General features: G+C 40.5%; 1 protein-coding gene across 2 annotated transcripts in view; it reads left to right on the forward strand.

The window, feature by feature from the left end:
• LOC145344881 (hippocalcin-like protein 1) overlaps positions 1 to 3,234 on the forward strand; it is a 59,812-nt gene extending 56,578 nt beyond the window's left edge. For both annotated transcript variants that reach the window (XM_080192152.1, XM_080192150.1), the window contains one exon: positions 2,153 to 3,234. In XM_080192152.1, coding sequence (XP_080048278.1) covers positions 2,153 to 2,250 — 98 coding nt within the window. In that variant the 3' untranslated portion in view covers positions 2,251 to 3,234. The remainder of the gene's footprint in view (positions 1 to 2,152) is intronic.
• Positions 3,235 to 13,198: the final 9,964 nt, after the last annotated feature.

Genomic DNA, 13,198 nt, shown 5'->3' on the forward strand with positions numbered 1-13,198 from the left:
GTTTTGTTCGCACTTCAGCCCCATACTCCTGATCTAAGGGCACCTGGTGCGGAGTGGGAGAAGGAGTAGGAGGACCTCCTCCCATTCCTGGGCCTGGCAAGGCGTGCCATCTATAGGCCCAGGCAGCGGGCAATTGAGGAGATCGTCCAACCCGACTGCCCCCTCTACCGCGGCTGTGTTCGCGGCTGGGTGTCCCTGGAGTGGGAGCATTGCGGTGTCCAAGGGCACCACCTTGTTGCTGCCTTCTGTGCCACTGGGGTGTGTTATTGACCCTGTTACTCACATTTTAATTTGATGTTTAAGTTTCCTTTCTGCTTTGTCTTTTGTTTTGGGTGGTTCCCCTCCTTTTAGGAAGGTGCCCCTTTTGAGTTGCCCCTAAGTTAATTTGATTTTTTTTGGAAGCAAATATTCCCTGATTAAGGATCCAATTGATGGGTCAATCAAGGACATCTTTTTTTGCCTTGTACTTAACCAAGAGTGTCAGTTCCTCTGATACCTCCAGAGATAGACTGCATGTTTGAAATGACTGTACACACTGTTGTACTATGGGGATCAGAGAACGATTTGTTATCTCAACAAATGAGAGAGATGCAAAGTTCTTAAATAAAAAGGGAGTCAAAACAGTGGCCAGTCATAACATTTAACCTCATGTAACTCAGGTGTCAAAAGTCTTTGCATACTGAAACAACAATATACTGAATGAACAGGTGAATGGTGCCTTACCTACACCCACTAAGTTTGCTACTACATTTCTAGAATTGACAATCTCTGAACCATTCTGTGCACTGCTGTTAGATTTTGTAAATAAAGGAATTTTGCTAAAAGGACTTCTGCCTCCGAGAACTGATTACAATCAACATGAAAAATGACCATGCACGTGCAGAGATTGGTGTAAACAGTGATGGGGATAAGTGGCAGGAAATTCAACAGATCTGAGATTTGTAATATAAACACCCAAGTTTGAAAGATTTAATTAAACAAGGGAAGGAAGGTTAAACATAACTGCCACTCCAATCCACCTTCAAAAATGAATAATTGGAAATTCCGGGAAGGAGCTGTGCTGAAAACCTAGAATAGAAAGTCAGCATTATATTTAATCTTTCATGACGTCCGACATCCACTTTGTAACCACTTTTTGAAATTTAGTAATTAATGTAATGTAGGAAAGGTCAGTTCTTGCATTGCAAGATCTCAAAGAACAATGTAGTTGTGACAAGATTATCTATTATAGTGATGCTTGAAGGAAAAATTGGTCTGAACATTAGGGGTAACTCCCTTGTTGCTCTTCAAAGTAATGGCCTGGGATATTTGTGCTCACCTGAGCAGACAGACATGTCTTGGCTTAACACCTCGCCCTTTGTCAGTGAAGCAGTTCTTCATTGTTCCAGGATGTCAGCCTAGCTACTGGTTCAAAGATTGTCAATTCTAGGAATGTAGTAGCAAACTTAGTCGATGTAGGTAAGGCACCATTCACCTTCTGTTCATTCAGTATATAGTTGTTTCAGTGTGCAAAGACTTGTGACACCTGAGTTACATGAGGATAAATTTATGACTGGCCACTATTTTGACTCCCTCTTTATTTAAGAACTTTGCACCTCTCTCATTCTGTTGAGATAATGAATGGTTCTCTGATCCCCATAGTACAATCATGAGTACAATCATTTCAAACATGCCAGTTTGTAACAATTCCATCAACAGATGCCAACAGCCCAAAGCCACTTGCCAGGGGTACACAAGCAATTGGCATCCTCAAGGTGACATTTTAATCTGCAACTTTTTTTGTAAACGGACAAGATAAACTATTGCCAAAATGGAATAGTGCAGGTTACAAAATTAGTTTGTGTTTCCTTGTGCAAAATGCTGAACTGTAAACTACAACTAATGATAAATTAGGGCTAAAACATTCCCAGTCTGTCTGGCTGCACTGTTTAACATGCTTCAAATACATTCCAATTAGCAAATATGCAATTAAATTGACATGATGTTGAACTATATTTTAAGAAATAAAATTGTACCACCTATATCCATCTTAAGTGTTGTTCAATTGATGGAGTTTTAAACTTGGTGCTGGTAAGGTGGGTGTGTGATTGGAGTCTACGTTCCATGTTTTGTGAGACAGCCATGACCCACTTCTTAAAAATTTTGTTTCTAGGTAAACTCTCTCTCGAAGAATTTATAAAAGGTGCCAAGAGTGATCCTTCCATTGTCCGACTACTACAGTGTGATCCAAGCAGTGCAAGTCAGTTCTGATTTGAGGAAGATTTGTCTGGACAGTGATAAAGAACCACTGGCTTGGCATTCAAGCTTGGCTTGCAGCAGATGCCTTTCATTCATTCCTAATGGTTTGGTGGACAGATTCAGTTGCCAGGTTTTACTGTATCGTGCATAAAAGTGGCTGGCATTCTGTTCTTTGAGGTTACATAAATGCAGTAATGGAGCATTGCAACAGACAAACACAAAAGTTTAAGGTTATGTTTACATGCAGTTGTCTTGTTTTTTTTTGAATGCAGTTCATGTAACTGATGTTTAGTTTCAATCAATTATGAGTTGGGGGGGGGGGTTGTAAATAATCAGTGAATGACTATAGATATGTTTATTTGAGTCTAGATCGTACATAGCCCGGTGTTGAAATAACAACAAATGTTAGCTGATAGCTATAAAGCTTATCAAATAAGGCGCCTGTCACTTCATGGCTTCTATTCTGTAAGAAAATTGCTTGCACTTGAAAAATGTCGGGCATTTAAAAAATATCTTTATGATGGAATGTAGTTTGATAATGAAGGCAAGTCTGTATATTTAATGTAATGCTACTTCGCTTTCCCTGTTTTCAAAGCCGGTTTGATCCATATATTCATACTGATTAGTTTTATCTTCCTCAGTCGCGAGTGAGCATGTCATAACTACTAGTGATCATCAGAACATTTTAATATTTGCCTATTATGTAAGAAATATTGATCACCAATTTAAGTTAATTTTTTTATTAAATCAAGGAAAATCTGTTTTTAGGGTTGCTCGAGGAGAAGGCAAAACTTTCAATTTATGAATTAAATGTTTAATGGAGGAAAGGGCAAATTATCTGGAAATTATTTGCTGTTACTGATGTATTGCAACTTTTTTTTGCAATGTTTCTGTATTTTCAGCTGTTGGTAGTTCAAATCTTGTGCATCTCAGTGTTACTAGACATCTGCCTATTGCTGAGAAATGTAGCAAAATAAAGCCTACCTTTTCTTGTCATTGTGTTTATTTTTAAATACCAGTAGAATCCCAGTGTTGCAGAAAGAGGTCACCTTGCTCACCCCCACCCCTTCTTGCAAGATGAATGGCATTTACTATTTTAGTGGTAACAAATCTGCACATCTTTGGATACTAAGGGGCAATTTAGCATGGCCAATCCACCCAACCTGCACACCTTTGGAGAATGCGAGGAAACCGGAGCACTTGGAGGAAACCCACGCAAACACTGGGAGAACGTGCAAATTCCACACAGCGCCAGGGACCCAGGTTCAATCTCAGCTTTGAGTGTTTGAGAGGCAGCAGCACTAATCACTGTCACCCGTATTATAGATCAATTTTAATACTGATTTTAAATCTTCCAAAAAATGTCATCAGTTCAGAGGGTACAAAAAATGCTTAACTTGTAAAGCAGATTATTTTTTGAAAATTCTTGCTCTGCAAACATTGATATTTTGGTTGGCTTGAGGCTGCAAAGTACAAATTTCAAAGCAACTGTAGAATTTGTACATCAGATGATCTCTTTTATAAGGCTCTTATGCTACCTCACTCTGGCGATTGCCTGATTTCAGATTGTGCAAGGTAATTTACTGTTCTAACTATTCTTCTACCCTGACATCTGAGTTCAATATCTCCTGAACAATCGACACACTTTCAATTTTGAATTGGCTGGAGAAAATTAAATTCTCTTTGAAAGATGTACCATTCCCTTCTGCATTGTCAACAGATTTTTTGTGTAAGCTTCTTATTCGGCTCATGTGTAGCCTCAGAAGGCAATTGCTGATGGCAATTACTGGAAAAAGTACACATTTATTAGCCAGACTTCCAATGCTGCCTGCTCCCAGATGCGTCCGCCATAGAAACCAGAACAGTCCTGGTGCAGCCTGGGAGAAGCCAGGTTCCTGCATGTCCCCTTTTTAGACAATGATTAGTTGTCATATTCTGGGAAACAAGAGTTGTGTCCAAAAGGATGTTAATTTTGTTGGAAATGGGATTTCCTGTATCTACCAATCACTAAATATCTCATGGCCAGCATTTCTAAATCAAATTACTTGGAAATTCTTCAATTTGTGAGACTAAGGGAAAATCTCCTGGCTTTAAGATTGTCAACCTTGCCCCGTTGAACGGACTGATACCACCTCCCTCTCTGTCAAAGTGGCCTCTTCCATTATCAGCCTGACTGTAGCCTGGGACCCCATTGAGTGGAAGAGGGGATGAGCATAGTGGTGGGGGTTGAGGTATGTGTAAGCTTTGCAGTAGTTTTTAGAGGGCTTTGACATTCCCATTTTTTAAAGAAGTATTTTGCTGTTTCGAACGGCTCTGTCATTCGATCATGGCTGATATGCTTCTCATCCCCAATTTGCTGCCTTCTCCCCGTTCTCCCCTTCAACCCATTACCAATTAAAAATCTATCTAACTCCTTAAATTCACTCACTGTCCTAGCATCCCCCACACTTTGGGGTAGTGAATTCCACAGACATAATTTCTCCTCAACTTTGTTTTAAATTTGCTATTTCTTACCCTAAGACTATGATCTCTGATTCTAGAATGCCCCACAAGAGAAAGCATCCGCTCCATGTCTACTTTATACCTTTTTATCATCTTGAGTACCTCAATTTGATCTCCCCTCATGCTTCTAAATTCCAGAGAGCATAGGCCTAAAGTGTTCAATCTCTCTTCATGTGACAAATGTCTCATCTCTGGAATCAACCTAGTAAACCTCTCTGAACTGCCTCCAATGTCATGACATCCTTCCTCAAATAAGGGGACTAAGACTGCACAATACTCCAGGTGCAGCCTCACCAATGGTTTGTATGGTTGCAACAATACTTCCTGATGTTTATATTCTATCCCATTAGCTTTAAATGCTAACATTCCATTCGCTTTCTTTATTATCTGCTGTACTGCATGCTAGTTTTCTGCAACTGATAAACAAGGACACCCAAACCCCTCTGCGCTGGAGTACTGCAAAGGCTTTCCCCATTTAGATAAATAAAGACCAGACCATGGTAAGTATAAGGCAAACAGCCCAGAGTTTGTGGTTCAGGCAAATCACTGAGCAACTCAGGAAAGATAAAACTGGCAATCTGAAGTTTAAACTTCCTACAGAAGTATGGGGGATGAGCTTGTGTCAAGACTGAGGGATTCTGCATGTGTCATTTGGGTTGCCTGCAGTCTCTGACTAGCTGGAGACCAAAAGGTTTGTTTAATTTTTGAGGGGAAAGCTATTGTGCAGGTACTATGCTATTCATTGATCTGACTGAACACAGAGCACTATTTTGGATTGCACAAGCTCATCTTTCAAAAGGTACTTTACAACCTTCTGTACTTCGCACAATTTCAGATGATAACAGCACCTTTTTTCTCAGACAGTAGTACTGGTAATTTTGCTATTCCTATTTACACTAGCTCAAGCCCCATGTTTTATTTCTGTATTTGTCTTGGTCCATTATTTTTGTCTTAAATGGAATGATTCCTGCCTCCCACCCTATCCAGGGGTGCTACAAGAAAGGAAAGAAAAACCTTTTAGCCTTCCCTCCCCTTTCCCTGCTTCTGTACTTAAAACCCATTGATCTGTCATATCTTCCAGATCCATGGATGGAGCACAGTCATGAGACGGCTGCTCAGAGTCAGACAGTATCTTTAGAGTTTTACCAGCATTTTCTGACAACTTCAGTCAGATTGTGATCGCTTCCTGTTTAACTGTGTCCTGTTTTAAGAGTACTTTGAGCTACAGTTGGGGCTAATGAAGTTTGTCAGAAATGCCCTCGAGCATTTGTACACGTTTAAGTGCAATGACGATGGCGACCTTAATCATTTTATGCATCACAAGGTCTGACAAATGGCCATAAAACCAAGGACCAGTGACGCCACTATTCTAGTCAGACTGGAGACAATTGGATGATATTTTCCCCTCATTAATCATATCTGAAGATTACACTGCTTTAAGTAGATCCTCATGAATTTTTTTGTGCACCTAATTTGTGTACAACTATTCTCATTTCACTGCAGTTTTATCTTCCGCTTGTGCATTTTTTTTTTCCGAGAACTACTTTTATCAATAGTCACTAATTTTGGCTGAGTTCTATTTGTAGTATTTTGTTATAAATCAGACTGTTCATTTGTCATGGACTGATTAATTAAATTCTACTTGCTAAGGGTAAGTCTCGCCTAGCCTCCAACTCATTCTTTGAGCTGTGTCAATAAAGTCATTATGACGCAGGAGGAAACTTTCAGCCCATCCCAATCTATTCTGGTTCTCTGTCAAGCAATCTAGTCAGTTTCAATCTCCAATTCTATACCTGTAGACCAGAAAATTTAGTTCCTTTTAGTGCCCACCCATTTTCTTTTTGGAAACATGCATCTCTGTTTCCACTATCCTCTCTACACCCCCTACCAGCGCCCCCCCTCCCCCCAAATCTCTTACCCAAAACTTTAACTCAGTGTTCCTTAGTCCCTGTAGAATTAGCCAGTGGAACAGCTTTTCTTTGAAAGATTTATATCTTGTACACTACTATCAAATCTCTCTTCAATCCCCTTTGCTCCAAGAAGAAATCTCCAGCTTCTCCTACCTAACCTTGTAAGTTCATGTCAGTGGAACTATGCCAGTAAATCACCTTTCGACCCTCTCAAGGACCCTTGCATCCTTCCTGAAATGTCATCAGAACTGGATCCACCACACTATCTGTGGCCTATACCAGAGCTTTATCAAGTTTCATCACAACTTTCCTGTGCTTGTGCTCCGTACCTCTGTCTGAATATTACAGGTCTGAAATAAAAACAGAAAACATTATAAAGTTTCAGCAGGTCTGGTAGAGTTGTGATTAAAAATGTTACAAGTCATCCAATTTATCCACTCTAAACACAGATTACTTTTCCAGGACATCTTTCCCACCAATTTTCACCCTCTTCATTACCCCTCCCAATGTTTAATGAGATCCTCTTTCTTAGTAAACCAATGTAGAGTGCTCCCCTGCATTCTAAATATCCATCATCTTCTTTGTCCCTAATAGGGTCCACTGACCTCATTATCAGCTTATCGCACACCAACCTTACTTACCATGCTTGTCTGCATTCTAAACCTCCCTTTTTAATCCCAGGTGGTCCTTTATAACTTTCTATTTGATGTGGTACAATTTCATCCTCCAGTATTCACCCTGCATGCACATTATTTTGCTTTTCTACTTCTATATGTTGACACCCTTTCCCTGTCAATTTAATTTAAGCACCCCACCCACTAACCATGCTAGTGAGCCTCTCGCAAGAGAACATTGATCCCAGTCCTGTTGAGGTGCAGCCTGCCTCAGAATTGGTGCCAGTGCCCCAGTAATGTATAGGTACAATCTCCCACATGATCCATTCATCGATCCTCACCGTCTTCCTATTTCTACTGTTGCTAATGTCTGACGCTGGGAGTTATCAGTGATTACTACCTTACAGTCTGACTGAAATTTTTTCCTAGTTTGAAGGTAGGGCCTCAACACCTGCCCTTTGTCATTGGTACTAACTTATTACACCTTCTGGATCCCTCCTTTCCAGCTGCAGAATATTCTGCACCCTATCAGTGAACTCCTTTAACCTGACACCAGGGAGCTAACACACACCACGTGAGATTTGTGATGAGAGTTACAAAAAGAAGTGTCTGTCCCCCTAACTGGAGTCTCCCGTAATGAGTGGAGTTCTACTGTCTGCTGTTCAATCCTGTGTGTTTCCTTGCCCGTTGGATGCCAGTGCTGCTGAGTTCCAGTTTGAATGTGCTTCCTTGTGCCCTCTCTTCCTGCTCTTCTAACAATCACTGGAACAGAGCGTTATGACCTTCAGATTTATCCAAAGGAAAGCTCCTCCAATTGAGCAGCATTCCCTGAATATTGCCAGGAAATGTTTGTTTAGTTTCATAGAAAATAGAAGCAGGAGTACGCCATTCGAGCCTGCTCCACCATTCATATTAATCATGGCTTATCATCAAATTCAATACCCTGATCCTGCCTCCGCCTCCCCTGCCCCCCCCAACCCACCTGCCCCATATCTCTTTGATTTCTTCTTGAAATCATAACATTAGGAGGTAATGTACTCTCGTCCAGGAATATGCTTGAATGTTCCGATGTTACCAATCTGAACCTTTGTTGGCTTTGAGTGAGATTTAAGCTGTTTGAATCGATCTCCACTAAGATTTTTGATTTCTGGTGTAGTGATGGTGCCTCTTTTAAGGATAACTAACACTGTTTACTCTGAAGTGAAATTTAGATTGAAAACACTATCAACGTGATTGCCGGCTTTGAATGTATTCCTCAAGGTTTTATAACATGATCACACTTCCAGTTATTCCCTGCGTCTCCCAACATTGTAATGTTGGATAAAGAAAATGAAAGATGCACTTTGTAAAATGCACCCGCCCCCCCCCCCCCCCCCCCCCCCACCCCCTCGCCCGGCTTTTCCTCTTGTACTTCTTGTAGCAGTGCCCAAGGAGTTTAAACTCCAAGCTAATCCTGGAGGATTGGCAGCACTAACCACCGCCACCCAAGGCAAGTTGAACTTTGAACAGGTTAACGGATGATTCTTAAAACAGACAAAAAGTTAGATCAGCACAATCAAGATTTCAGCACTTTTTATAAACTTGCTTTCAAACCACTCTGCCTTCCACTAATGGAAAATAAATGAGTCACATACACAGAAAATGAAACTCTTTTTGTTTCTCATGCCTTTTTTTCTAGAAATGCTCTTTATGCTAACCAAAGGCTTTTCCAAATCCTCCCTGACATTTTGTCCTTATTTGTAGCATTCATTTTTCTGCTGTGATAAATGGGCTGGACCAGAAGATCTGCTTCTGCCTGTCATAGGTTTGAATGTTCCTACTTATATCTGCAAATGAAGACAGGCTATTTGTACTACTTAGTTTTTTAGGAAACTCATTTTATGTTAGGCAATTACTAGTGGGCATAGGTGCGAGGGGCAAGGTCTAAAGGAGATGTACGAGGCAGATGTTTTACACGGAGGGCGGTGGGTGCCTGGAACCCACTGCTGGAGGAGATAGTGGAAGCAGATGCAATAGTAACTTTTAAGGGGCGTCTTAACAAATACATGAATAGGTTGGAAATAGAGAGATGTGATCCCGGAAGGGTAGGGGGTTTTAGTTCAGATGGGCAGCATGGTCAGTACAGGCTTGGAAGGCTGAAGAGCCTGTTCCTGTGCTGTAATTTTCTTTGTTCTTTCCATTTTTAAAAACTTCTCTCCTGTTTTTCTTTTCCCACTGTCACACATTGTTGTGTGGGTGAAACGCTGCTCCCCTCGGACTACTGCGCAATAGGAAGCACTCAGTAACGGCAGTCCCACCTAAGACTGTGAACTATTTTTGAAGGACTAAATGTAGATGTCAACAGGGGGTAATTATAAAAAGAAACAGTTGCTTGTGAACATTTGCAGGAAATGCTAAAAGCCTTGGAAACACCAGCATGATGTCATGAGAGATACCATCACCACAAAGGAATGTAGCAGTTTGAGGATGTAGCCTGTCAACCTGTCAGCAATAAATAGTCTTGCTAGTAAGTGTAAATAAGAAACAAACCTGTAATGTGGGCATGAAATGCAGGTAAGTGATCACTTGAAGTGGAGGTGACATTGCTTGCGATATTGTAACAGTGTTTGCTTTCTCTCCTACTCCACGGCACTCCTTTGTGGATCACCACCTTGAAGTGGTGGAGAGGCTTGTGCATTCCCTTGAGTGGTGCCATGAAATCCTTGGTAGGGCTGCCATGGTGGCAAGATTGGGGATAGGTGGCAGACAAAGTGTGGCCCATAAAATCTTCAGCAGCAGAACAGGCAAAGGAAGACTGTGCGACTCACCAGCTGAGGTTGGGGGAGAGGAGAGATTGCAGTGAGGTGGTTCCAGCCATCATGGTTTGACATGTTCTCAAGATCATACAGACAATGATGGTGCTTGAGACCCCCATGTTAAACAAAATCATGGGCAAATTACCAGGGTCCATTTGCCAAGACCTCTGGAGAATTGGCCAGAACAGGATCAGGGCTGTGAACCAGGCAGTCTCTAGTCCAGAATCTGTAGACATGCTACAGATGCATGAATGTCATCGGACACCTGTATATGGACAGATGTGTCTTTGGACAGTGGCAATATCTGTGACTGAACAGTCCTTTTGATACCCTCTGTTCATTCAAATTGGGAAGGATAGGGGTGGGAGTGGGGGCAAAGGGGTGGAAAAGGTGCTCTTTAAAAAAAGGCTGTCATATTATGTTCTGTCTGGGAAACCACAGTCAGCAGAATCACCATCTTTGTCATCAAATAAAGAAAACTCTAAATGTTGCAGCTTGAAATGTTAGAAAACTGATGGATCATCTCAGAAATGCGACAATTAGAATGATCTTCAAGAAGGGAGATAAGTTAAGCTGTGAAAATGATTAGGGTCTTTCCTTCTTATCCATCATCTTGAAAAATAAAAAAAGGAGCAAATTCTGCACTTCAGATCCCACTACCTCCATGGGACGTTCTGCCCCATGTACCTAAATGTTGTGGGTCAAGAATTGACCTGTTTAGATACAATAAAACCTGTTAGATAAATTCACAATCTTGAGTTGCTGTTATTCCCAAAGCAAGAGATAGCCAATGATAATTCCATGACACTGTGGGCAGGATTCTCGAGCTGTTCTTGCCCCGAAACCAGAAAATCCCGCCCGAGGTCAATGCATCTCTCCATGATCCACACCTCGCCCGCTATCATTCCTGTGGTGGGCAGAATGGGAAAACTCGCAATGTTATAACTGGCAATTACAGTTCTAACAGTCCAATTCAGTACAGTAACCTCATGTGATTTTGTATGGGATGGCAACGTATCTGCCTCTGTATTGGCAAATGTTACTGCCCATTTTCAGCATTCTTCTGCTACAATACCACTCTGAAAGTGAAAGATAAGAGATAGGAAAAATCCAGACTTACACATTAATTAACCCTGGGAAATAATCATTTGTTCCTCTGTTGCGTTTCCATTTAATAAACTGTCTCTTAAAAGTTACATGTTGAGCTGGAAGAAACTATGGTTCATCTGCAATTGCTTGGCGGTCACTAAGTTTAGAATTGTAATTGTCCCAGGAAATTATTGTTCCTTAATTTATCCCTTAATTAATTATTCAGTATGTGACCCTTGGTTCACCACAATGAATTGTATCGTCTGGTGAGGGTTTATATGTATCTTTTGGGTGCACATTGGTCCAGAAAATCATTTGGCTCTTTTGAATGTAAAACTTCAGCCCATTCATCATATTTTCGAACAAGTCCTTACTTGACGAGTAGTATCTTTGCAATATTACCGTTTCACTTCAGGAGAAAGAGCATGCTGTACCTATGCTGTAACCTGATAACATCACCACTGTTATCCTCCTCTGTTTATGCCAATACTTAAATAGATTATGAAAAGATTACCTTGGTTGGTAGGTTTGTGACATTCTTAGAATTCGTGAACAATTCACATAATCTACACAGACAAAGCATACACTTTCTAATAACTGACTTGTATATTGGGGAAAGTACTGGAAGGTTCCTGCTCTACTAGAGAAGAAGAAAAGTTCAAGGAGAGCAGGAGAAGGATCCTATGTATCTATGTAGTCTTTCATAGAATATATTGTTTTTCTGGGGTGGCACAATGATTAACTCTGTTGCCTCTCAGTGCCAGATTGATTCCAGCCTCAGGTGACTGTGTGGAGTTTGCACATCCTTCCCATGTGTTTTCTCAGGTGCTCCGATTTCCTCCCACAGTCCAAAGCTGTGCAGGGTAAGTGGATTGGCTGTGTTAAGTTGCTCCGTAGTGTCAGGGGGATTAGCAGGGTAAATATGTACGGTTACTGGTATCAGTTGCATGCAGGCTTGATGGGCCAAATGGCCTCCTTCTGCACTGTAGTGATTTTATGATTCTTCTTTCATAAATTTTATGGTGCAATCTTAAAGAAAGTACGTATAAAACAAACTACAATGCAACATAGCTTCTTCTCAATGGGAGCGGTTTAATTGCATTTGAAAATATTTAAGCTAGCTAGGTAGCAAATGATTAATAGTATATTAAATGTTCATGTGTAAATGTGTGAAGATGAAGCTACTCAATTAAATAGAAATGTTTCCACTATTAGATTTCCTGTACACAATAATAGGATAGATGCTAGCTGAAATTTAAATGTTCGGTTCTTAAACACTTAACTGTGGTCCTCATTACTTAAGCAATACTGATGACCCCTCTAGTTGAACCCCTCCATAATGAGGAACATAGATATAAATGAGAGAAAATTACAGCAGATGCTGAAATCTAAAATGCTGGAAAAACTCAACAGATCTGGCAGCATCTGTGAAGAGAAAAAATAGAGTTCACATTTCGAGTTCGTACGACTCTCCTTCATAACTGTACTGGTGTTTCTGAGACAGAGTATTCAAAGAGACACTGAATGGAATCCAGATTACTAAATAACTCACACAAAGTTTAAGCTCAACCCAATCAATCTTTCATCTTACACACAGAGGTTTGGAATGGGTTAAAGTGAGCCATTTGATTCATCTCTTAACTCTAAATAGGTTATATTTGCCTCATATTTTCTTAAACAAGTGTGTCTCAGGTTATCCAGAAGAATTTTCCTGATCTGCTTCCCTATCTCTTTCTAAATTAGCGGGATGTATTCATATAAACATTGACCAATTTGTTCAAATAACTCAGACTGTACAAAAAACATTAGATGCACCAAAATAACATTATTAAAATCAATGCAGCAAAACAGGCTCCAGTGTGCTTGCTGATTCTTTATAAGTGTATATAATATACATATAAAATTGCATCAATTAACATTGGTTCCAAATGTTTCCTGTGTTTTGCAGTTCCCTTTTCTATTCGTGGTTTTCCTTTTGTCAATGAATACATTTTGAAACTAAAGACTTCCTGAACATGGCTGCAGTGTTTGACTTCATTTCAAGTCTGAT

This window comes from Carcharhinus amblyrhynchos, chromosome 7, assembly GCF_965287045.1.
Source record: "Carcharhinus amblyrhynchos chromosome 7, sCarAmb.v2.hapA, whole genome shotgun sequence".
NCBI lineage: Eukaryota > Metazoa > Chordata > Chondrichthyes > Carcharhiniformes > Carcharhinidae > Carcharhinus > Carcharhinus amblyrhynchos.